A 26,917-nucleotide genomic window follows, 5' to 3' on the forward strand; every position below is an offset into this window, starting at 1 on the left:
AGTGTTTAAGTATTCCTAAATGCCCAGACCTCGTGCTACTAAGGCAACTGCTGAAGATTTGATGTAAAGAGTGCACTTAACGTCATGTTGAATAGCTTTACCATCTGTTAGCTGAAGAACTGAATTGGGACTGTATGCACAGCGGTAATGTTTGTATGGACCAGTTAACGATGGCATTATCTGAGTGAATGAAACTTGTTCCCTGCAGTTGAATGATAATCTGGATCCAGAGGCCCTTCGGTAAAATATGGAAACTTCACCAGAAGGAGTGAAAGAATTGGAGAAATTGGAAATAAGTTCAGCTCAAGATGACAGCGCTACAAGTGATCCAGTCAATCCAGACCCAACTGAAGCAGCATCAAGCATTCAGACCCAGCAAAGCAGGTATACTAGTTAGATATTTATGACAGTAAATTGAACTGCTAAAACAGCAGTTTGTGTCACTATGATATTTGAGGAAGTCTTAAATGGGTTTGAACAATTGTATGTGGAGCTGTGAGGTTTGCTGCTTTATTGAATTTAACTAAGGTTTAACTAGTTGGATGTCCAATATTCTTCCTCGTTTCACTCTTCATTTCAAGAGAATTTTAATTGCATTCCAAGAGTACTCAAATTGAAATGAATCAAAGATGGCAGAAGATGTATTTCCAAGGAGCGGACTCTTAAATTTAGTAAAACCTTTCCTGTCTTTTTTTAGTCAAAGTTAGACTAATTTTTGAGGCTTAAATGTACTTGAGGGAGTTGCCAAACAGAAATTGACACTTGTTGCAAGGGAGAGATCAGGACAAGTAACTGATTGATCAAAGTTGGATTTTAGTGGTATGAAGGCAAAGTGCTCAGCCTAGGCAATGCCAGTCTTTGCAATTGAAAGCAAATCTATCTATCTTCTCTTCCCCCCCCCCCCAAGTGGAGCTCTGCATGTTGGTGATGAACCAATCAATTTACTAATTATTAGCAGGGTCAAAGCTGAGCAGCCATTGTATGAGTGGACCAATTTAGCAGTGGGAGCTTGAGGCTGTGCCTCCTTGCTGAAGGCTTTTGTAGTGGTAGAACAGTCACTAAATTACAGCTAATTAAAGGGATGATGCAAGGCCAGGCGATTGTGCTTTAGCTGAAAGATGTGGGAGCTGGTGGACCCCATTGTGTTTCCTGGTGACCACATCGGCAGCAAGTGCTGGCTGCGCAGAACTCGGACTCAAAGTTGATGCCCTGGAATCTGAGCTTCAAACACTGGCATGTCCGGGAGGGGAAGAGTCACCTGGATTGTTTCGGGAGGTAGTCACGCCCATTAGACCAGCTGCCTCAAATCCAGTCTGTGGTCAGGGACAAGCAGGTGTGATTGTGAGTGAGGTGGGTAGTGGGATCCAAGAGACTGTGCTGGAGGAGCCTCTGTTCTTGAGCTTGTCCTAACAAGTCAGATTCTTGCTCCCTTTGTGGATAAGAGTGGGGGTTGCAGGGAGAATGAGCAACCCAGCTGTGGCACTTGGGAGCCACTCAAGACTGGGAAAAGATGAATCTAGTGGCAATTGGGGATAGTACAGTAAGGGGAATAGACAGTTCACTGTCATGAGGATAGAGCATCCTAAAGGCTATTGCCTGCCCGGGTTTGGGGGGCATGGTTATCTGACCTGCAGAAGAATTTGCAGTGGGAGGGGATAGATCCAGTTGTTGTGGACCATGTGGGTGCCAATGACATGGGTAGAACAAGGAAAGGGGTTCTGCTGGAATTTGAGCAGCTAGGGACTGAATTGAAAAAGCAGAATCAACCAGGTGGTAATCTCTAGATTACTATCTGAGCCACATACAAATTGGCATAGGGTCAAGAAACTTGAGTTAAATGCATGGCTCAAGGATTGGTGGGAGAAATGGATTTGAATTCATGGAAAATGGCACCAGTATTGGGGGAAGGAGGGGGCTGTACCAATGGGACGGGCTCCACCTGAACTGTGATGGGACCTTGATCCTAGCAAACAGCATAACTGAAGCTGTGGATAGGGCTTTAAACTAAATATTGGGGGAGGGAGGGGGGGTTCAACAGATTGGAGAAATATGGATAAAGTAAAAAGTGGATTTAAAAAATAAAGCAAAAGATCAGTGAAGAAAAATCAGTGCAGAGTAAAAAGGTTTACAAGCTTTTAAAAGCACAATGAGTGTAGAGGCACTTTATTTGAATGCCCACAATATTTGAAACGAGGTCAGTGTACTTGTGGAACAAATCAATACAAAGGGGTATGATTTAATGGCCATTACAGAAATGTGTTTGCAGGGTGGAGAGAATTGGGGAATTAAATATCCAAAGGTATTGGGTAATATGGAAGGATAGGCAGGGAGGTGGGGTAGCACTCTTAATTAAAGATGAGATCAAGATGATGGTGAATGACTGTATAAGATCCCAGGAGCAGAATGTTGAATCCATCTGGGTAGAGATTAGGATTAGTAAAGAGAAAAAAAATCACTGGTGAGAATTGTCTTATCGGCCACCAAATAATAACATTACAGTGACACGGGCAATAAACCAAGAAATGAGGCATGTAAGAATGGAACTGCAGTCATCATGGGGGACTTGACTTGCACATTGGGTGAATAAGAGGTAGTCTTGAGGAGGACTTCATAGAATGCATCCATGATGGCTTTCTTGAACAACATGTTACTGAACCTACAAGGCAATGTGATCTTGGATCTGATCCTGTGCAGTGAGATGGGTAAAATTGGTGATCTTGTAGGGGATCCTCTTAGAAAGTGATTAAAGTATGACTGAGTTTCTCATACAAGTGGAGGTGCAGTAGTTCAATCTAAAGTCATTGTATTGTGCAGAAGTAAGGGAAAATACAATCATGAGGGAGGGTTTGGCTACTGTAAAGTGGGAACACAAGTTTTATGGTGGGGATGGTTCAGGAACAGTGGAAGATCAGTGGGGATTTTTTTAAGGTATTCTAGAAAAGTATATTCCAGTTAAAATCAAGGACAGCAAGGGTGTTGAGAGCCAGTCGTGGATAACTAAGGGAAATAAAAGCTCATCCATACCAAGCTGGCAAGAATAGTGGGAAACTGGAAGATTGAGATTTTTAAAAAGCAAAGTATCACTTAGTGAGCAATAAGTAAAAGGAAGCAACACCTTAAAAATAGACTGGCACAAAATATAAAAGTCAATAGTAAGCATTTAAAATATAAAGCAGAAAAGGGTAGCTAAAGTGAATGTAGGTCCCTTGGAGGATGAGAAGAGAATTGATATTGGGTAATGAAGAAATGGCCAAGGCTTTGACTATTTTGTGTCTCTCTTCATGGTGGAGGACACGTCTAACAAGCCAAGGAGAGGTTATGGGTGGATTGGGAGGTGAGGATGTCAATAGATATCACTAGAGGGGTAGTGCTGAGCAAACTAGTGGTTCTGGAGATAAATAGCCCCTGGTCCTGATGGAATGCATTGCAGGGTACTGAAAGAAATGGCAGAAATTGTAGAGGCTTTGCAGATCTACCAAAGTTCTCTGCACTCCGGGCAGGTCCTGGCAGATTGGAAGATGGTGAATGTCATGCTGCTTTTATTTTTTATATATATATATATAAAAGTAGGCAAAAGGGCAAGTAACTATAGGCCAGTTAGTTTAAAATCTGTAGTTGGGGAAATGCTTGAAGCTATCATTAAAGAAGAAACAGGCATCTGGAAAGAAATAGATCCATTAGGCAGATGCTGGTCCTGTTTGACAAACTTGCTGGAGGACTTTGAGGATACGATGAGCATAGTGGTTAGAGGGGACCAGATGGACATTATTTACTTGGATTTCTAGGAGGTGTTTGATGAGGTGCCACATAAAAGAATCGTCCATAAGATAAGGATGCATAGATGGGAGGTGATGTATTGGCATGGACAGAGGATTGGCTCTTTGGTAGAAAGCAGGGTTGGGATAAATTGGTGTTTCTCCATTTGGCAATCAGTGGTGAGTGTGCCACAGGGCTTAGTGCTGGGCCGGCAACTGTACATGATCTACATTCTCAATCTGGAAGAGGGGACTGAGTGTAGTGTATTTAAGTTTGCTGATGACATGAGTGGAAAAGTAAATTGTGGAGAGTCTGCAGAGCCAGGTTAAGTGAGTGGACAAGGATCTGGCAGATGAGTATGATGTTGGTGAATGAGGTAATCACTTTGGAAGGAAAAATAGATCAAATTTAAATGGTTTTTAAATAAAAGTTGCAGCATACTGCTGTGCAGAGGGACTTGATGGTGCTTGTGCATGAATCTCAAAAGGCTGGTTTGCAGGTGGAGTGGGCTATCAAGAAGTCAAATGGAATGTTGGCCTGCATTGCTAGAGGGATTGAATTTGTGCTGCAACTGTACAGGGTACAAGGCCATAGATGGAGTACTGCTTGCAGTTCTGGTCTTGTTATTTGAGGAAGGTATACTGGCTTTGGAAGCAGTGCGGAGGAGGTTCAAGTTGATTCCAGAGATAGAGGTTAGACTAAGAGGAGAGATTGAGTTACCTGGGATTGTAGTTGCAGCAATTCAGAAGAATGAGATCTTGTAGAAACATGTAAAGTTGTGAAAGGGGTAGAACAGGCAGGAAAGATTGCTTCCATTGGTAGGTGAGACTTAGAACTAGGGGACATCACCTCAGTTTCAGGGAAAGAGGATTTAGGAAGGAGATGAGGAGAAACTGTTTCCCCAGAGTGGTGAATCTGAATTCTCTGCCCAGTGAAGCAGTGAAGTCTACCTCAGTAAATATATTTAAGACAACATTGGATAGATTTTTGCATTGTTGGGGAAAAGAGGATTATGGTGGGGGGGATGGGGGGAGAGGCAGGAAGGTGGAGATGAGTCCATGGCCAGATCAGCCATGAACTTATTGAATAACATAGCTTATCAGGCCAGAAAGCCTACTGTGTTTGCTCCTACTTGTGTTGTACTTGATTTTTTTTTTGGACTGTTATGTGCTCTGGAAGTCGGGATGAAAAGCATCTTGACTTACAGAATTGGAGAGTGGCTGCGTGGGAATAAAAGGAGCTTGTTCTGGTTGACTGCCAGTGACTAGTGTCCTGCAGGGGTCTGTGTTGGGATTGCTTTTATGCTGTATTTCAATGATTTAGATAACAGACTAGATTGCTTTGTTGCAAAGTTTGCAGATCTGAAGATTGGTGGGAGGGGCAGGTAGTGTTGAAGAAGCAGATAGGCTGCAGAAGGACTTCCATTAGGAGAATGGGCAAAAAAAGCAACAAATGAAATATGTTGGACAATGCATGGTCATGCACTTCAGTAGTAGAAATAAATGTCCATACTATTTTCTAAACAGGGAGAAAATCCAAAAATCTGACATGCAAAGCGACTTGGGAGTTTTTGTGCAGAGCACCTTAGAGGTTAACTTGCAGGTTGAGTCTGTGGTGAGGAAGGCAAATGAAATGTTGGCATTCGTTTCAAGAGGTCTAGAATACAAGAGCAGGGATATGATGCTGGGCTTTAAAAAGCACTGGTGAAGCCTCACCTTGAGTATTATGTACAGTTTTTAAGTCCTAATCTAAAAGTGTGTTGGCATTGGAGATTGGCATTGGAGAGGGTTCCTAAGAAGTTCACAAGGATGATTCTGGGAATAAAAGGGTCCTTGTATGAGGAACATTTGATAGGTCTGTCCCCACTGGAATTTTAGGAGGTGGGAGGATCTCATTGAAACATTTCAAATATTGAAAGGCCTAGACAGATTTGGAAAGGATATTGGGGGGGCATCTAGAACACAAGGCCTTGGGATAGAGGGGTTTGTATTTAAAATGCTGAGAAATTTCTCAGCTAGAGGGTGCTGAATTTGTTACCATGGGCAGCTGTGGAGGCCAGGTTGTTGTGTTGGGTGTATTTAAGGTAGAGATTGCTAGGTTCTTGATTGGCCATGGCATCAAAGGTTATGGGGAGAAGGCAAAGGCCTGGGGAGGAGAGGGATCAGCCATGATTGAATGGCGGAGCAGACTCGATTGGCCTAATTCTGACTTATGTCTTGTGGGAATGTGGATATCTGTCATCTGACTTGACCTGGTTTACCATTCAAGGTGTCTATTTTCTACCTGGTGTCAGTTCCTCCCTTCTTACTTCAAGAGAATGAAATTTTGGTTGTATATGGTGACATGTACTCAGATTTATTTAAACTATTTTCCTTTTCTACTCTGAGCTCTATCACCCAAGTCTTTTACATCTCTGGAATAAAGAACTTCCAAGGTTTATCACTAAATAAAGAAACTTCTCCTCCATCCTGTCCTAACTAACCAACCCTTATTCTGAGTAACTATTAATTATAAACTCCTGAACCATGGGGGGGGGGGGGGGGGGGAAGAGACATCCTCACTTCAAATTAGGTTTCCATAAGATCTTGTGGGACAAAACTCGCATGTAGGTCACATCTCCTAGGTTGTTGCTTGTATGGCAAAGTTGCTATCCCTGGAACCAGGTCCAGTACTGCTCTCTCCAGTACAGCAGGTGTCTAAAATTATTCAGAACATCTGAATGTAGTGTTAAGTTGTACAGCACGGAGATAAATCCTTTAGCCCAGCTCCTCTATGCTGACCAAGCAGTCTGAGTTGGTCCCATTTTTATCTGTCTGGCTCATATTCCTATCGTGCATAAATACAAATGTTTAACTGTTGTAATTGGACAACCCTCTAAGTTTCCTTTAGTAACTGGTTCCATATCTGCCACCCAGTCATGTGGGGGAAGAGGAAGTTCCACTTGAGCTCCTTTTAAATCATACTGCTTTTGCCTTAAATCTATGCACACCAACAATTCATCCTGTTAATACAATGGGTGATTTGCATTGAAGTATTGACTGAAGTTGAAAGACAAGAAGACTTAAAAGAATGTTGCTAGGACTGGAGGGTATGTGGAAAGACTGAATAGGTTAGGACTTTATTCCTTGGTATGTAGAAGATTTGGAGGTATACAAAATTGAATGGTTATAGATTGGTCAATACAAGAAGGCTTTTCCCACCAAAATTGGATGGGACTACCAACAAGGTCAGAAGGATGAAAGGTAAAATTTTAAGAGAAATGTGAGGGGAAAACTTCACTCGGTCATTAGTGTGGAATGACTTACCAACGTAAGTGAATGCAAGCTCAGTTTCAAAGTTTGGATAGGTATATGGCGGATAGGTAAATGGAGGTCTATGTTCTGGGTGCAGGTAAATAAGAGTAGGCAGTTTAAGTTGTTTTGTGCAGATGGAGTAGGCCAAGGGGCCTGTTTCTGTTCTGTACTCGTCAACTTTCAAGTAAATTTAAAGTACATGTATGTCACCTTGTATAACTCTCAATTCATTTTCCTGTGGGCATACTCAGCAAACCTATAGAATAGTAACTACAACAGAATGAAAGCATAGCCAGAATGCTGAAGATGACAAACTACAAATGCAAATATAAATAGTAGTAAATAATAGTCCTTAAAGTGAGATTATTGGTTGTAGGTGCAATTCAATGATGGGGCAAGTGAGTTGTTGTCTCTTTTATTCAAGAGCCAGGTAGTTGAGAGGTAGTAACTGTTCTTGATCCTGGTGGTGAGTCCTGAGGTCCTACCTTCTACGGGGTGGCAGCAATGAGGAGACCATGACCGAGGTGGTGAGATTTCTGTTGCTTTCCGAAGATGCATTTCATGTAGGTGTGCCCAGCAGTAGGGAGGGTTTTACCTGTGTGCTAGGCTGAATTCTGACCTTTTGCAGATTTTTCCATTCGGTCCATACCAGGTTGTGATGTAGCCAATCAGTATAAGACTCCAGTTGACCTGTAGCAGTTTGTCAGTTTTAGATGTGCTGAATCTCTGCAGGCTCTCAAGTAGGGGTGCTTTCTTCATGGTTGCCCTTAGTCCAGGATGGGTCCTCTGAAATAGTAACATGAAGGAATTCAAGGACCTCTTCCTTTTCCTGAGCTTCTCTGTCTTGCTGACATTGAGTGAGGAGTTATTATGACACCACTTAGTAAAAATTTCAATCTCCTTCCTGTATGCTGATTCATCACACATTTGATTTGGCCACAAGTGCTGTCATTAGTAGATGTGAATATGGAATTGGAACTCTGCTTACTCATAGGTGTTGAGCAGCGGGTTAAGTACACCAGCCTGTAATGTACCTGTGATGACAATTGTGGAGATGTTGCCTGTCTGAACAGACTGGGGTATATGATTCTATTTTGGGTCCATCTTCAAGTCTGTTTTACTTGTACAGCACGCAAACAGGCCCTTTTGTCCCATAAGGTGCACCAGTGACTTTCTAATCTCCATTACATTTGCTGAACAAGCTATCATTTTGTTTTACCTGTTTCAATGTCTATCAAATGCCCCTTTAAAAATAGTGACTGTATAGATTAACTTTCTCTGAAGTACTATTACAGCTGAGGATTCTCATCTAGTTGGAAAGCAGGCCCATTAAAACCAGTGTGTTAAGTGTGATGTAAGTAAAGCAGCTCTTGGGATGCTGATTGTCAGATGTGTCAGCTTTATTGTCATTTAACTATATACATCTATATAATGTATATAGAAACAAGACAGCATTTCCCCAAACCAGGCACAGTAGCACACAACACAAAGTTAGAAGGCAAGCATAAAATCCACAGGGGAATTTCTCATAAATAACAATGTATTAATAAATATTGTAAGGTACAGACCAGATTAACTAGGAAAACTTTGAATATGATGCAGTGGGGAGCTCAGAAGCCTAGTGGCCTGGGGGAAGAAACTCTCGTCCTGACTTTTTTTTGTGCGTCATTGACTCTCTACCATCAGGCAGGATCCTGAGGATGTTGGGTTGGATCCTGAATACTAAGGGCCCTGCATGCACACCACTCCTGATAAATGTCCCCAATGGATGTTTTGGAAACCCCAATGATCCCCTCAGGAGCTCTCAGACCTTTTGTAGGGACTTCCAGTCCAATGTTCAGCTGCTCCCATAGCAAATGGAGGTGCAACTTGTCAGGGCACTCTCAATGGTGCTCCTGTAAAAACAGTTAAGATAGGGGAAGTGGGGAGCCTTGCTGACTCCATCTTGGGGTATGGAAGTGCTGCTGTGCCTCATTCAGGGTATTGGGAACCAGGTGAGGTCACCTATAGCACAAACTCCCAGAACTTGGTGCACTTAACTCTATGGAAGAGCCATATATTTGCAGAAGGGGGGAGGTGGGTTGTCTGCACCTTCCTGAAGTCCAGTGACTTCCTTGTCCTAACATTCAGGTTTGGGTTGTTCTCACATTAAACCACAAGCCACTCCACTTCCTCTATCAAACAAGAGAACCTGGAAATCTGAGCAACACCATGCTAGAGGAACTTGGCAAGCCAGAAATCTAAGAAAAGAATACAGTTGTTGTTTCAGTCTGCAACCCTTCAGTGGGAAATATCTGTTGTACTCTACCTTGATGCTGCTTGACCTGCTGAGTTCTTCCACCATTTTGTGTTGCTTCACTTCCTCCATACTCCCGTCTCGTCTTCGTTCCTGATGAGGCCAACCACTGTCATCTGCAAACTTCATGGCAGGGCTTGAGCTGGATCCTGTGACAGTCATGCATCGGCTGTGTGAACAGCAAGTTTGATTGCTTTGGAGCGCTAGTGCTCAGTGTCATGGGACAAGTTGTTGCTGCTCGTGCACTGACTTGGACAAATTAGATTGCAATATTAAACCACGTGGAAACCTATAAAGCTAATCATTGTAGTCTTAGAACATGAAGTGGCCATAGCAGTCATCAATAACTTCAACTGAAACTCTGCCTCATTCTGTTAGGTAGAATAAAACAAATGTAAAAATTGACTTCCAGGGCCACCTTGTGTTTATAGCTTGAAACTACTTTGTGCACACTACATCTGGGCATTCATTTTGGGAAAGGCAGTTTTGCAAGGTTATCATTTGATTTGTACTGGAGATTTGTGTAGGCATCTTTGGGTTTTGTGCAGCTATCTTGCAGAGGGACCATGATGCAAACCTGTTGGTGTCATCAATGAGATGGTGTATAGAGGAAGACGAGCAACTGGTAAAAGTGTTAGCACAGCTTGAGTCTCAATGCAGACAAGACTTGGGATGAATGTGGGCAGCCTGCACCTTCCTAAGTGCACAAACACAGCTTGACTGGAGAGAGTTGGAAGCATGGAAGTTTCCTGGATTGCATGTTATGAATGATCTCGCCTAGTCCATGAACACCATTTTGATCAAGAAATTACAGCATAGTCTTCACTTCCTGAAGAGTGAGGCAAGTGTGGCTCCCCTGCACTGCTGTTATAAACAATTTTTACAGGAGCATCAGCTGGTACAGGAATTGCAAGGTGTATGACTGCCCGTCCCTCCAAAGGATTACAAGGGTTGCAGAGAGATTCACCATTTACTATTTATCAGGAGTACTGCATATGGAGGCCTTTGGCATTGCCAATGAATAGTCAAATCTCTTTGACCTCTGCCATCAGACAGGAGGCACTGTAGCATTAACACAAGGACTGTTGGGATGAGAAGCACCTTGTTTCTCCAGGCCCTGAGATTACTGGACTTCCTGCTGCCACCCAGGTCTCATTGCATAAAAGCACCTGTAGTGTTATAGTTGGCTTTGAACTTGTCACAAATGCACATTAATCTTAATTTACAGGTGGTAAGAGTATTGTGAGCACCTTGGTTCAGGGGGCAGACATGTGTACAGTTGAATGACAAACTTGAAGTTGAACTTGACTGCCCAAAGGGGCTTGCTCTTTGGTTATCTCGCAGTGCATCTGAATTAGAAGTGGGATATTTCCTTTTCTAAAGGAAATACAAGTGATTGTAGTAGAAGTAATGAAGTAGTATTTTAGTGGTGGGGAATGGTGCTGAAGTTTCTAGTTTGGAGACAGAGGCAGTCTGGATGCTAGAGCCCCCCAACACAAGTGTCTGATCAGAACATCCTCCATTTTTAAACACAGACCAGATGGTCAAAGCATCAAATGAAGTTGTTGAATCCTGTGCTCCTTGTTGCTTTAGCTCTGCCACATGATAGGAAATGCATATCATTTAAGTATTTGATGGCAAGCAGGAATTTTGCTTTATTTCTGTACTACACTTGAATGTCCTTCAAGTGAACTAAAGGATTCAAAAGGTTCTGAAATGGTTGAGAGTGAAGTCATTTGGATGTTAAATCTTCATTGCTGATGACTTAACATGATGAGTCATGTTGAGCTGGGACACTTTGAAACAGTTTTAGCAATGTAAGAGGCTAACGGAGCTTCCAAAATGTTTTTGCAGTGGTTGTATTGGCTCCAAATCTGACCTGGATAAAAAGCTAGCTTTTTTAATTGGGTAGCAAAATTATTCAAACAACTTGCAAAAAAAAAATTCAAGTTGTACAGTACTTGTAAGAGTTCTGACCATAGTCATTGAGTTGAAATGTTAACTCTCCAATGTGTCACCTGGTGAGTATTTCAAGGATTTGATTTTTATTTCCAATTTTCCATATGCCTTGACATTCATTGATTTGCCTTGTGTGTTATATATTAAAGGATATCCAATTTATTAAGTTTGAAGATACTATTTAATCCCTCCAAATCTAGGCAAAGTAAGACTTCAGTTTTGAAGGACTGACAAAACGCAATTATATTTAAATTTGAGGTTAATCACATGGATATTGCTGCCTAATGTGGGTTTTTTGTATTGAGTTTTGTTTAAACTTGTATGGAACTGCAATTTTCTTGACATAGGAGTGAAAAAGGGGGTCCTGAAACAGCAGCAGCAGTGCCCAGTGCGAAAGAAGGTGCTAAAGCAACAGTTTCACCAACCAGTGCAAAAGAGGGTGCTAAAATGGCAGTTTCACCAACCGGTGCTAAAATGGCAGTTTCACCAACCAGTGCTAAGGGTGCAGTTTCACCATCCAGTGCAGGAACAGCATCTGCATCATCCATTCCAAGCCCTTCTACTGCTGCAGTGAATCCTTCAGTACGTCCCAAAAGTTCCTTGCCTGCACCAAAACCCACTACTTCGGTGAGTACAATCTAGTTCTTTTGCATGTTGCCTCGATTGTTTTGTATTTGACATCTAGTTTATCAAAATTTCGGGTTGTCAAGTAGACTTTGTTCCCTCTCTGGTAGTGTTGGCCATAGGATTATGTTCTTGTTACACTAAAGCTTAGAGTGGTTATGAAGTAAATACCTGGTTAAAATGACAAATCTAAGTTGCGCATTTAGAAGTTGGTGTGGGTTTTAAAACCAAAACCTGTACACTTCATATTTGTGACAATGTATAATGTTTTGCCCTTTGGTACTTACTGCCTGAAAGACTTTTGTTTTTGCTAAGTGCAAATTGAAATTCCTCAGCAGACCATACTCCTTGAATTTTAGTTCCTACTTGTGAGCAGAGCTGAATAGTATTTAATTTGAGAGAACATGGAGGTACTACAATTTGAGAGTAGTCAGTGAATTTGGGAGAGCATGGACAGTTAATTGTGGAAATACAGAAGTTGTAAGAACACAATCTATTTATGCAGTGTCCATCCTGTGATAGATTTCAGCTTATTCATGAAAGGCAGAGGAAACTCAACTAATTGCATGTAAAATTAAATGACCTATCCTCCAATCTAACAAACATCTTTGCATGGAAGATTACTTGAAAAAATCAGTTTTAAATGATTGACTAGTCTAGCATTGAAAAAGCTAAATGTTTTTAAGCATCTTCTGGGTCTATCATATTACACATCAAACTGGAGACTGTCGTGGTTTCTTGTGCCCCACAAACGACCAGGAGAAGCAGAAGACTCTTCAATAAGTATTAAACTTATTAAGCATCACACGTACATCCGCCACTATTGTTTCTACCCATTGACTTAATCATGTTCTAATCTACATCTCTTAGCTACCTCTAACACCATTATAATCTACATCCTTAGCTAGCCTCATTAACATCACATCTTCTACATTTTTAAGATCTCATTCTCCTACTAAATTGGATACATGCATAGCAAATAGCAAGCTCAAAGCTGACTACGTAGTTTTTGTTGCACAGCAAACAATGCAACTTTTATACTCCCAATAAGACCAAGGTACAAGTTCTGTACTTAAATGTTAAATATTTTGCACTTAATTTTAAAGTAGGGTAAAATCTTATGTATTCCTATTTTCCAATGGACAAGGTACTTGTTTTGAATCTTGATGCTTTAGTCACTGCCTTCCAGAATTGGTGACCTCCCAAGAAGAAATGACATTCAGCTGCAAGAAGTTTTTTTTGGATTTTTGAAGTAAAATGCAACTACCTTTGTCTACTTTTACTTTAAAGCACAATGAACATTCATTAGACAATCTAAAAGTAGACAGATGTTCCCTTTTGTGATCTTCATTCCAGTAAGTGTTTCGCATAAATGGATTAGACAGTATTTCAACCTGATGGACAACATTTCATTTCTAATCTTCCACTTTTTTCTCCCAAAACAGAAAAAGGTTATGTATGTGCTTCAGTGCTCTGTAGCTGTGAACTGCAATTGTATTGTTTGAAGGAAAAGATGCTTTCAGTAATGTGCTTGAAATACATAGCCTCCAACTTTGGGAAGTGCAGTAGGTTAATAATCCTGTAATTTCCACTTGAGCTCTAAAGTGGATGCTGAGACATTTGTGTACCATTCAAATGATTTGTCTTACCCTCTTCCCATAATTTGCAAACTGATTGATTGCCAAGATATTTGAGGCACATGATAAAATATGCTGAAGTTAGCATGGTTTATGTAAGGGGGAATTGCCTGACAAATCTGGAATTCAGAGGAAATGAGCAGCAGAGAAGCCTGATGTTCGCATGAATTTTCAGAAGATGCTACTAAAGTTTGCTTAAGAAGATGAGAACCAATGGTATTACAAGAAATCTACAAGCATGGCCAGAAGATTGGCTGATTGGGGGACAGATTGGGAATATAGGGAGCCTTTTCTGGTTGGCTTATATATAGTGTTCTGCAGGGATCAGTGTTGGATCTGCTACTTTTCACATGTTAATAATCTGATTTACAAAATTGATGGCCAGCTTTGTGGATAATACAAAGATGAAGTAGCAGGTAGTATTGAGGATGAAGGGCGGTGGGGGGGGGGGGGGTGGGAAATCTACATGAGGATTTGGATAGATCAGGACAATGAAGGACTACCTAGGGACCTGTATGGCCATCCTCTGGTAGAAGTAAAGGCATAAGGAACACATTCAGAAGTCTGAAGAGCAAAGGGATTTGAGTCCCCATGTAGGATTCCCTAAAGATTAATCTGCAGGTTGAGTCAGTAGTAAGGAAGGCAAATACAAACTATCTTCTGCAGAGGCTGGAAATCCAAAGCTTTAGTTAGGTCTTAATGAAGCCTATTTATTCCCCTCCATAGACCAGAGTTTCTGTAGAATTTTGCAGCGTTAGAATTTGAGAACAAAAATTGCGGATTGAATGCTGAGGCTTTAAAAGCATTAGTCAGACCATATTTGGAGCAGTGTTAGATTTTGGGGTCTTTATTCTTAAAGTTGGAGATGGTCTAGGGCGGGGGTCGGCAACCTGCGGCTCCCGAGCCATTTGTGGCTCTTTCACCTCTGTGCTGCGGCTCCCTGTGGCTTTGGGAAATAATTGGTCAGTATTTAATTAAAATGTATTTTATGTTAGTTTGTTAGCTTTTGAAATGTAATTATGGTGATCTTGTACAACCTAAGTGTAGCGACACATTTCCTGCCACATCATAAAATGGCTCACAATTAGCCAGCATTCCGGCTAAGGGAGATAGCCTACGGGGGTTTGTGAGTACGCGTCTTTTGCAGCATCTGCGTCCATGGGGGCTGGGTTGAGGGAAGCTGAAAAGCAAGGCTGTTTAGTTCGAATAAAGCTATCTTTGACTGCAGTTTACTGACACCGCTACAACGTGTTTTTATCGCTGGCTGTCCAGACGGAAGGTGCTGAAACGCTTTGTCGCGTGTCTGGAAGAAGTGAAAACTTTCCTGGGCAGCAAAGGGCTCACCTTTCCTGAGCTGGAACAGCCAGAGTGGCTGGAAAAGCTACACTTCATGGTAGACATGACAGCGCACCTGAACACGCTGAACACAGCTCTTCAGGGGAAAGGACGTACAGCCCTGCACATGTTGGAGGATGTTTTGGCATTCGAGCGCAAGTTGACAGTGCTTGCCAGAGATTTACAGAAAGGCACTTTGTCTCACTTCCCCAATTTGAGAGAGTTCAAACAAGGTCACGACATGATAATTTCGGAGTATTCACATTCTGCAATCATCGCAATGCAAACATCGTTTGGGAAACGCTTCTGTGAGTTCAGAGAGGAAAAAAACACATTATCCTTCCCGGTCACTCCCTTAAGCATCGATCCTTCCCTACTGAATACGACTGCATTGGCAGGTGTGAGTCAACCTGATCTTGAGATGGAACTGGCCGACATAGCCGACAAAGACATATGGGTGTCCAAGTTTAGACGCTTGACAGCAGACCTTGAAGATGTTGCCCGTCAGAAGGCCGTTCTTGCTCAGAAACACAAATGGAGTGATATTGAAAACCTCACAGATGACAGCTTGCGATCCTGTGTAAAGATGAAGGTGACATCATACAGCCCTGATGTGCAGACGCTGTGCGCTGAGGTCCAGGAGCAGAAATCCCATTAACCAAGTATGATAAATATTTTAATTGCCTATTATTTTACTTATATTCATATTTTTTCATTGTTCAGTGAAATAGTCCTTTCATTTTTCAGGATGACAGCTGGCTGACGTTATTTTTGGTTTGCTGCTGGCGGAAAATTTAAGTTCGGCGTTTTTCATAAATACAAGAAGGACTCAAATAGACATTGAATATTTTACTTAAAAGTAACTTTCAACCCAACGTCTTTTTTTCGGAGTTCAAAATGTTTTTGTTGCATGCAGAAATGTAATTTCGTTTTCTCTGCAGGAGTTCATCAATTTCATAAATGCAACACATTATAGTTTGTTTATACATAGCATAAAGGCAAAAAAAACGTTGTATGCAGTGTTATTTCATTTTAAATGTCAAACGGGTTTTGCGGCTCCCAGTGTTTTCTTTTCTGTGGGAAACGGGTCCAAGTGGCTCTTTCAGTGGTAAAGGTTGCTGACCCCTGGTCTAGGGGATGTTTGAGAAAGATTTCAGGAATGAACGCTAACATGAAGAGCATTTGATGGCTTTAGTCTTGTACTTGAGTTTCAAAATGCCCCTTTCTACATTATTAAATATTGAAAGATGCTGGGGGGGGGGATGTTTCTGTTGGTGGGAGACTGCAGGACGTGAGGGCACAAGGATGACCCTTCAGAACAGGAGAAGGGGGATTTCTTCAGCCAGAGGCTGGTGAACCTATGAGTTCATTGACACAGATGGCTGTGGAAGGAAGGCCAAGTCATTGGCAGTATGATTTCTTGATTAGAAAGATTACAGGGAAGAGGCAGGAGAACAGGAAAGTTAGTAGTGATCAGATGGCAGAGGACACTAAGGCCGCCAAATGATTTCATTCTTTGTCTTGTGATGGCGTTTCAGCCTGAGAGCCTATGTTTTGGGAAAGATTGAATAGTTTAGGAGCTCTATTCCATGGATCATAGGAGAATGAGGGGGTCTTGGAGATGCTCAAAATTGAGCGCTAAAATTGGGGCAAATGCATGAAGTCTTTCTCCTTGAGTGGAATGAGAACTAGAGGTTATAGGTTAAAGGTGAAATATTTAAGGTAGGGTTCTCAAACTGGGGTCCATGGTATAAAGTTTGGGATCCCCTGATTTGAGGGGAAATCTGAGGGATTGCCCTCATGTTGAGTGTGGGGAACCAGAGCACATTTGAGGGCAGCCTTGGTTTGAGGTGAGGAACCTTTGTCCAGAGGGCACAGTCTCAATAGGATATCCCTTTAGGACAGGTGTGGAAAGTGGCACGTGTGGAATGAGCTGCCAGCAGAAGTTGTGGCTATGACTCCAACTGCAACATTTAAGATTTTTTTGATGGGTAGATGAAGGTGCAGCTGAACAAGCCTAGGCAGAAAAAGTTGGCACAGACTAGATGGGCTGAAGGGACTTTCTGTGATAGTGCTATGACTATGGTACATTGATTTGTATTTGGATTAATTTTCCCCATATATGCAACTAAGAACTTTTGATGGATGCTTTTGTAAGTATGTTGCTGTTCTCATTGTGCCACTAGGTGGGGTGGCATCATGACCAAGACAGAATCAAAGGTTTGTACAGTTGTGCTTGGCTTCAATTTATTTTTACCAGTGTACTCAGTTTTGCAAGGATCATTATTCAGCTCAGTTCCTGCTGTGCTGAACTTCTAACCCAGGAAAGTGTAAAAATAATTGTTTTAACCAAAATGGTTTGTGTGACAGTACAGCAAAATGTCATACTTATGCAGGTCAATTCATTACTGCAGTGTATTCAGATAGTCAAGGTAAAATAAACAATGCTGACTAGCTTTAGTACATGCATACAATCAGTGGTAAGGCTGTAAGAAGGTGGTAGTTTTGGGTAGTATATTTTATACCTGGGACATTTTCAGTAACTGCTAGTTGTCCCTCTCCCTGTTGATTCACACTTTAAACTTTTGTATCTTCTGCCTGATGGAAGAATGTCTAGGGTGGGGAGTCAACTGTGCTGGCTGTGTATCAAGGTAGTGAAGTGTGGTCTATAGAGGGGAGGCTGGTTTCTCTGTACTGAGCTGTGTCCAGAACTCAAACATTTCATTGGTAATGAGCAGAGCAGTTGTCATACTAAGTCATCCTACATGTAGGTAGGATGCTTTGTATAGTAGATCTCTTTAAATTGGGGTCAAATGGAAATGTGCTAAATCGCTTTCAGAAGCAGGTTTATTATCACTGGCATGTGATGTGAAGTTTATTGACACGGCAGCAGTTCAATGCAATACATAATAGAGGAGAAAAAATGAAAAATAAGCAAATCAATTAGTGTATATTTAAAGTTGCAAAAACACAGTATATTAAAGTGAAGTTGGGTTTATGGGTTCAGTGTCTATTTTGGAATCTGATGGCAGAGGGGAGGAAGCTGTTCCTGAATTGCTGAGTGTGCCTTCAGGCTTCTGTACCTCCTACCTGATGGTAACAATGAGGAAAAGGGCTGGGTGCTGGAGGTCCTTAATAATGGATGTTGTCTTTCTGAGAAACTGCTCCCTAAAGATGTCCTGGGTACTTTGTAGGCCAGTGCCCAAGATGGAGCTGACTATATTTAAAAACCCTCTGCAGCTTCTTACAGCCCAGTGCAGTAGCCACCATAACCAGGACTTGTGATGTGCACCAGATGCTCGTACAAACATTTGCCCATCTACTGCCACGGCTTCATGCAATCCTGATTGGGGGAGGGGAAGCTAAGGTGCTACTCCTTGCCTAGGCTCGCAGAAGGAAGAAATACTTTTGACCTTTGATAGAGACCCCTCTACTTCACCACCCAGTGTAGCTGAAGAGAAGTCTGGGCATGCAGTGGAATCAACATTTTCTTAAAGTTGAAACCTGACCTACATAACTTAAATGAGATTTTTATTTTTGTGGGTTGAAGAAACTCGAGCTTGTTGCAGTCTTAATTTTCAAAATGCAAGATGGGCCTAGTGGGTGACAATATTTGTATCATTTCAACCTCTAGCTATTGGAAGTCTCTAAATGTCAATGTTATGCGCTTGTCCATAGTTGACTACAGCAATTTGAGTAGTCAGTACTGTTGCTGCATAATCAAAATGAATATTTGCTGATTTAGGCTACAAGTTGTCCACTAGATTTATTAGAATACTCGAGAGAAACTTAATGCAGTAACTGAATATTCCTCTGGAAGAAGTTCTAGCCAATCTACAAAGGATCTGGAGGTCCTGGGGAGAGGCTTGAACCTGCAATTAGAATTGAGAATATTGCCAGATGAAGCTGGATGACATCAGAGGTGACATTTAACAAGCAGGTTGAAGTGCAAATGTTTGGTGTCAGAAGTGATGGTTTGCTGTATTCAATTTTTGGATTGAAGCAAAATAAGATTAAGATGTTTGGATTGCTAATTTCAATTCCAGTAAATATGCATGTTGCTGTTCAAAAGTATTTAAAAACCATGCAATACAAAATTGCTTAAATTAACTTGGGTACTTGGTTGCCATTGTCTTTAATAGAAATTGGGTGTGGTGAAGTGGATGATTGATTGGATTATTATCCTGCTGGACAGGTTTGAATTCAACTTTTTTTCACAAGTGAAGTATTGAATGCAATTAAAACTTGTCAGGCCATGCAGGATTCGGCCTAAAAGACTGAGTTAATTCAATTGGTTAAATCATTGTCAACTGGAAAGCAGTAAACATTTATAGATTTCTCTCTACATATTAAACTCTTTGCAGAGACTGGGATGTATCCTAAGACTAACACATTTGTAAAATGACTAGTAATCAGAGTTGATGTATTCTGATGTGGGTAAAATTTGGATTAGATTATGTAAAGAATGGAAGCTGGGAACCAGTCAAAAGCTGAACGGCAGTCCAGAAGTAACTATTTGGAATGAAGTGAAAGGATGGAAATACCCTAAAAAATACATTTGTGCAGTATTTGGTGGTTAAATAGAATGAATAGTAATTCAGACTTGGATTAATAATCCAGAGCCATAAACTCGATCTGTATTTAAAAATAAAAACATCTGTACTCTCCAGAATTCCCCATGTGTCTTCCTTCAAAGGAGAGAATCTCTTCTGATTTGCTCCAACCTGGATTTAACTCCAGAGCAATTAATAAGACTGCTTTCAAATGTTTTTTTGCATATGTAGTCAAAGTATAGCACAGAAATGAGCACATCAGCCTATCTAGTCCATGCCAAAACCACTTAAGCTGCCTACTCCCATTGATATGTACCCAGACCAGAACCCTTCCTACCTGTCATGATTTCTCATGCCCCACAAACTACCAGGAGATGCAGAAGATTCTTCAAGAAGTATTGCCCACTGATCCTTAGCATTTTTTATATAGCAATCTCCTGGTTTAGTTGCATTAGCATATCCAATCTACAGTTGCGCATCACAAGTACATCCGCCACTATTGTTTCTACCCATGACTTAATCCTGTTCTAATCTACATCTCTTAGCTACCTCTCATTAACACCATTATCTTCTACATCCTTAGCTAGCCTCTCATTAACACCCCATTATCTTCATTAAGATTTCATTCTCCTACTAAATTGGATACCTGCATAGCAAATAGCTTGAGTCTGAAACTAGAAGGCATAAATTTGGGGCAGGAGGGTAAAGATTAAAAAAAACAATTTGAGGGGTGAAAATATCTGGAATGAGCTCCTAGATTGAGGAATATAAAATCAACAAGCATTTGGATGAGTACATTAAGATGGGGCTGTGGTTGGCATGGACTTGTTGGGTAAAGGGGTCTGTATCTGTCATTTTAAATCACTTATTCAGCTGGAGTCTCAGCTAGCAAGGATTTGCTTATTTTTTTTAATATACTTGTAATATGATTAACCTACTACATGGAACCACCATGTCCCTTCACTTTTCCTTTAGCTTGGCAAGGCTGCCTCTGGTTGATCCCAGTTTGCTATCCTAATCAAAATTGGCCTCTGTTTTTGCATTAATACCACCCCTTTTCTGTCTGCTTTGTTTAACTTGTCATGGGTAATACACTGAACATAAACTCTGATATAAAACATCAGAAATGGCTCTTGTGCCAGCTCAGCAAGGAAGTCTGAGTACATACCAACCTTCCCTCATTTTCCTTACTATCTAAAGCACTTTGCTCCAGTTTTATTCCTTTTTGGGATATCTTTGAAAACTTTAACACTCTTGGCTGTGTTTTTTCTATCTCTTGTATTACATAACCTATAAATCAGAAGTAATTCATCTTATCGGATGGACTATTAGAACTGTGTCTGATAAATTTCACTCTAAATTCTTCTATTGGTAGAATCTAAAAATACCTCAAGTAAAGAACATTGCAATCTATTTGTTCTATCTGAGGGAAAAGTACTCTCCAAATATTTACCACACATTACAGTTGAAGACAGGTTTGGTGTTCTTAAATGCAAACTCCATTATAAAATGCGACTGACTTATCCTTGTCACTATTAAAATCTCCTGTTTCCAATACTGCAACCACAGTTTTTGTTCTCAACACAATTGCTATTCAGTTTGTTTCTCCTTGCTCTCTATCAATGAGTACCATTGTCAAGTTGCCAACGGAAAGTCCTTCATTAGTTGTCTTGGCTTCATTTCCATAGTTTACTGCTTAATCTGTTCCCACCCCCTCTCTGGGTTAACATTTTACTTCACCCTTGTATCAATTGGACAGAATACAAGAATTTAAAGATGCATTTGCTTTCATCCTTGTCCTTCAAGTTTATCTCAATCTTTCATTTAGACATTCATTTTGATGGTTAATGCTTTGGCATCATTGCTTCAGCTACATGTAATGCTATGTGCATCCACTTAATACATTCTCAGTTTTTGCTGTCAGTTAAATATTCTGGCATGGTCTCATTGCTCATTTGGGCTAAATTGGTCTAATTTCAATGATTTTAAGAATCCTTTTAAAATGACATTGCTATTTAAATTTCACTGACTATTGCATATAAACTTTCTACACTAAATTTGCTTCATTTGTATAGGATGGCAACAAAGATCATTGTCACAGGGTGGCACTTTCAAATCTAAAGGTGCAGTGGTAAAACGTAACTGAACTTCTCGCCTTGAATTGCCCCCTAATCTTCCTATAATGGTGGTTACCAGGTCCAGACAGGACAGTTCTGGCTCAAAACATCTTGATCTCCTGTGCTATTTGCTTTAGAAAGTCTTTTCATTGGAAATTTCACAAGTTCTGATGGTTGTTGGATCCCACTGTTGGCTTGACCAGCTGTGAGAATTGAGCTGATTTTTCTGGCAGCAATTACGAAGAAGGTTTGTGCCATTGTGAAAGGATTCAACTGTAAGAAAAAGCAGCATGATCATCAAACCCCCAAATCCCTCCTCCCACACAAAACCAATCAGCACATTAATCCCCCTCACCAGAGGGTGGGGAATCCTCCCTCCTGCAGAAAAGTCAAGACCAGGTGTGCAAAATCACTGAATGTTAAAGTATAAGATTAAATTTTTAAAAATAATTCCAAGACCACATCCAAAAGGGGCTCAGCCTTACTGGATTGGGTACTGTAGGGAGCAAAAGGCAAAAGAACCCTTTGGAGGTTGTGGTTACTGAGTTCAACCTGAAGTATGATGGGGGGGAGGGGGGAGTAAGTGAGGTCTGATGTAGCAGTGTCAGTGGAGTAAAGGAAATTACTGATATGATGGGAGTTCGCCAGAGTAAGCTGGAGGGAGATGCTGGCAGTAATGACAGCAGAGAAGCAATGGTGAGTTTCTGGGGAAAATAAGGAAGGTACAAGATGAATGGATTCTAAAAACAAATATTTAAATAGCAAAATGGTGGCTGATGAGGGAAGTCAAAACTAATATAAAAAGAGGGCATGTCAAATCAAAAATTAATAGACAAGATTGGGAAGCTTTTAAAAACCCTATGGAGCAACTAAAAATCTTTAGGAGGGAAAAGATTTTTAAAAATTCAACCAATCAATCAGTAGGTAGTAAAAGCTTCAAGAATATTTTTTAAAAAGTGGATATAGGACTGTAGGACACTTGAGGCTAGAGGAATAACAATGGCAGGTAAGGAGATGGCAGATAAACTAAATGAATATTTTGCCTCAGTCTTCACTGGAAGACACTAGCTGTGTGCCAGGTGTTGAAGGGTGTGAGGGAAGAGAAGTACAGTTACTATTGCAAGGGAGAAGGTTCTCAAATCTGAAAGGCTAAGTGTATGTCACCTGGACCAGATGAACTGCACCCTTGGGTTCTGAAAGTGGTAGCAGTCAAGATTGCAGAAGCATTAACTTTTTTTAAAAAAAAATCATTGGACTCTGGCAGGCTTCTGGAGGATTGGGAATTTGGATGTTGTATATGAGGCTGCTTACCAACTTAAGAGCCAATGATTTTACAGGGAAGTTACTAGCATGGTTAGAGCATTGGCTGATTTGGTAGGAGGCAACAACTGGGAATAAAAGGATCCTTTTCTGGTTGGCTGCCAGTGACTAGTGTTCCACAGGGGTCAGTGTAGGGTTTGCTTTTTATGCTGCATCATTGATTTAGATGATGGAATAGATGGTATTGTTGCCAAATTTGTAGATATGAAGATTGGAGGGGCAGATAGTATTGAGGAAAGGGTAGACTGCAGAAGGACTTACAGATGAGGAGAATGGGCAAGAAAGTGGCAGATGAAAAGTGATGTTGGAAAATGCATGGTCATGCACTATTGTAGTAGAAATGTGTAGATTGTTTTCTAAATGGGGAGAAAATCCAGGAATCTGAGATACAGAAGAACTTGGGAGTTCATGTGCAAACACTCTGAAGGTTAATTTGCAGGTTAAGTCATTGGTAAGGATGGCAAATGCTATCTTGCATTTCATCTCAAGAGGTCTAGAATACAAGAGTAAGGATGTGATGCTGAGGTTTTGTAAAGCACTGGTGAGGCCTCACCTTGAGTATTGTGTACAGTTTGGGGATCTTCACCCAAGAAAAGATGTGCTAGCATTGGAGAGGGTTTGAAGGAGGTTCACAACAATGATTCTGGGAATCTAAAAGTGTTATCATATGAAGAACAATTGATTGGTCTATAATTGCTGAAATTTAAAAGGATTGGGGGGGTAATCGAAACTTTTTGAATGTTTAAAGACCTTGACTGGTGTGGAAAGGATGTTTCCAATTGTGGGGGGAGTCTAGGATAAGAGGACATGGCCTCTGGATAGAAGAGCATCTATTAAAATGAGTACAGACAAGTTTCTTTAGCCAGAGGTTGGTGTGTTTGTTGAATGTATTGCCACAAACAGCTGTGGAGATCAGGTCATTGGGTGTATTTAAGGCAGATCTTGATAGGTGCTGGATAGGACAAGACATCAAAAATTGGGGAAAATGCTAGTGAGTGGGTGGAATGTCAGCCATGATGTGTTGAGCTGGTTCAATGGTCCAAATGGCCTAATTCTGCTTGGGGGTTAAAACCAGGCCAACTCCCTGCAGTGGCATGTTCTTCCCCCCCCCCCCCCCAGCATAGGCAATGGTCAAGACAGGTCCTCGCCCTGAGCACATACTTCAATTGCTTAGTTGGTGAACAGTGGAAGCAGAATGGAGAGCCAGAGGTAATCTTGTGCCCCATCCTCCCTACCTGCTATGAGGTTCTGCCTCAGAGACCACAGAGCACTGGAATACACAAAGGATTTCTGAACTGCTACACTTGCCTTGATATCTCAATTGCCCTTGTTGCTATAATTGGTGAAATGGTGTCAAGGTTGGTGTAAAACAATTGTCTGTAAAACTCCAAGATTATTAAACTTGTGTGATGACCTAATAGGTTCTGATGTGCTGGTGTACAGATTGCAATACTGGATTAAGTAAACTCTGGGACCTATGCATTTATCAGAGCATGTGGGTTCCAGAAATGGAACTAAATGTCAGGTAAATATCACCAGTTCATTTAATATAACAAATGTTGTCCAGTAGATTTTAATCAAGTAATTCAACTTGATGGGCAACAATTGCACAAAATTGTCCTGTTAGACTTTTGCCTCAAAGCTTTTGTTAGTGCTCAGTATAATGAGGTAATTTGACTTCAGTCTGAAAACCCGATTCCAAATTAAAACAACTTTCTATCAATCCTCTGATTGCTTTGAGTTAAATTTTGGCTTTCCCTGAGCGGAGATGTTTTGACAAGCTTTCTTGAATGAACATCAGTGGAAAGATTGTAGCTCAGTGTGAATTCAAGCCATAAATTACTTCTGATATTTACACTTCAGGCTTGTGTTTAGAAATTTGGCCCTTATCCCGATGTTTAAAATGTGCCTTTTGTTAGGAATCTCATACCCTCATGCTCAACCTAAAATTAATTTGAATGCTATTTAATGAAAATCTTCATTAACCAGATTAGAGGTGAGAAGCCAGTTTGGGGGATGGCAACCTCTATTTGCACAGCCACTGCAAGATTCATCAATTGATGGAGGGATGCACATTGTTGGCTTGGACATTAAAACAATACATGATCTCCTCACTTCTGCAATACTTCAGCAGCAAAAAAAAAAGCCTTGAATCAAGAATCTTATCTCCACTACTTGCAGACACTGGGAGAGGGTCTGATAAATCTATAACCAGGTCTCTGGGTACTTATTTGCTCCTAATATCTTGCAAAGAATCCCTCTACTTGTGTTATTTAGTATACCAACTCAGTTAGCTACTTGATGATCTTAGCCATGTGGTGCTCTCTAAATTACAACTATTTGTATGGGTTAGGGCAGTACTGCATGAGCACATTTGCCCTCAAATGGCAAAGTCCAATCTGTTAAGCATATGCAGGAATCCACTAAATAAGCACAAGATTCTATAGATGCTGGAAATCTAGAACAGCACAATGCTGGAACAACCCAGCAAATCGGGTGGTATCTATGGAATAGTTGACATTTTGGCCAAGTCTTGATGAAGGGTCTGGCCTGAAATGTCAACTGTTCATTCATTTCCAAAGATGCTGTCTGACCTGTTCCTCTAGCATTGTGGTCGGGAATAGACAGACTGCTTTCAGTTGAAGAGCCAAAGAAAATTCCCAGAGTAAATAACTTAAAAATTGCAAATTTTACAAATGCTCAGGTCATCAGTTTGTATTTCCACAGAAAATGTTATTGAGTGTAAATCTCATGGTGTAAAGCCCAGCCAAAATCTCCCTTTTTGGGCTAAAGCTGGGAACTGCTCATGTGCTAATGGTCTGGCTTTGAAAGCTCAACATTTAAAGTGATTCTGGAGGTCAATTAAGTTTCTAAAAACTGTAAAGTATCAGATTGTAGACTAAACTGCAAGTACAATTTTTCTTTACAAAAGTGCATTTCATACTCGAGCCAATAGAGCAGTGGCAGGTCAAAGGCACTTACATGTGACCTTTCAGCTATTCCACATTTCATTGCATAATCAAGGAAGTCTGTGCTGACAAAGGATGACTTTGGCCAGAAGCAAGTCATTGACATTTGCTTAATTATCTGAAGCAGAACAAGTTTTTCTAACCTTGGCATCTCCCTAGTTATGTTTTGGACTCCTTGACACTGTTTCCACATTTCTGGATTCTGCCCTGTCTCACTCCTCCAGTGAATCTTCATCACTTCTGTCTCAGAGTTAATTATTTTGGTGTTCCTGGCTGTCCTTGCTTGCTTTGTGCTAAACTTGATTATCCAGTTGCATCACCAATATTCCTGACATGGCTGACGTGATTAGATAAAACCACAGACAAATGTTCAATCCCCAAGGCATTATCACTACTTTGTTTTTGATAGAGCTGAAGGAACTCGGTCATTTGTGTGTTGCCTCATGAGTACCCTTGAATTTATCACTTTATCTCTGACTTCCTCCTGTTATCAACACCCAAGCGTAGAATTTGTTCCTCAGGGTTTTACTTGTTCATTTGGTTAATGAACAAGCTGTATTTATGGCTTGGCGCTTTCAAGGTGGCTTTGAAATATTTCATCAGAATCTTAACTTTGAGCATACTATATGGAAGGGAATATAGTTGGTGATCAGTGACGTCCAAAGCAACTTCCAGCTGCCTGTTGCATTATTGTAATTTATAAACTTCAAGTTCAGAAGTGCCATGCCATTTGTTTTGGTATAGTTAAAACTAATAGCTTGGTGCTTAGTTGGCTTATTCCTTGGCAATTTTCACCATCCTGGATAAACTTGGGCTCCAAAAGACCAAGCAACAGGGCATTTTGACTTTAACAGCTCTTGAGGATAAATATCCTTTAATCATTGAAACTTGAGGCTGTCCAAGGATTTTCTCCTGATGCCTTTCATTATGGGATGTCAAATAGAAAATCAGGAATCACTTGTGTTAAACTGGGAAATTTTCAAGTAGTGTCGTGCCCCACAAACGACCAGGAGACGCAGAAGATTCTTCAAGAAGTATTAAACTTTAATTTGCAAATC

General features: G+C 40.9%; 1 protein-coding gene across 1 annotated transcript in view; it reads left to right on the top strand.

Annotated features, from left to right (window-relative positions):
* Window positions 1–213: 213 nt before the first annotated feature.
* LOC132392502 (growth factor receptor-bound protein 14-like) overlaps window positions 214–26,917 on the top strand; it is a 130,610-nt gene continuing 103,906 nt past the window's right edge. The window contains exons 1-2 of the mRNA XM_059966443.1: window positions 214–384; window positions 11,652–11,931. Coding sequence (XP_059822426.1) covers window positions 248–384; window positions 11,652–11,931 — 417 coding nt within the window. The 5' untranslated portion in view covers window positions 214–247. The remainder of the gene's footprint in view (window positions 385–11,651; window positions 11,932–26,917) is intronic.

The sequence above is a fragment of the Hypanus sabinus genome, chromosome 4, assembly GCF_030144855.1.
Source record: "Hypanus sabinus isolate sHypSab1 chromosome 4, sHypSab1.hap1, whole genome shotgun sequence".
NCBI classification, from domain to species: domain Eukaryota; kingdom Metazoa; phylum Chordata; class Chondrichthyes; order Myliobatiformes; family Dasyatidae; genus Hypanus; species Hypanus sabinus.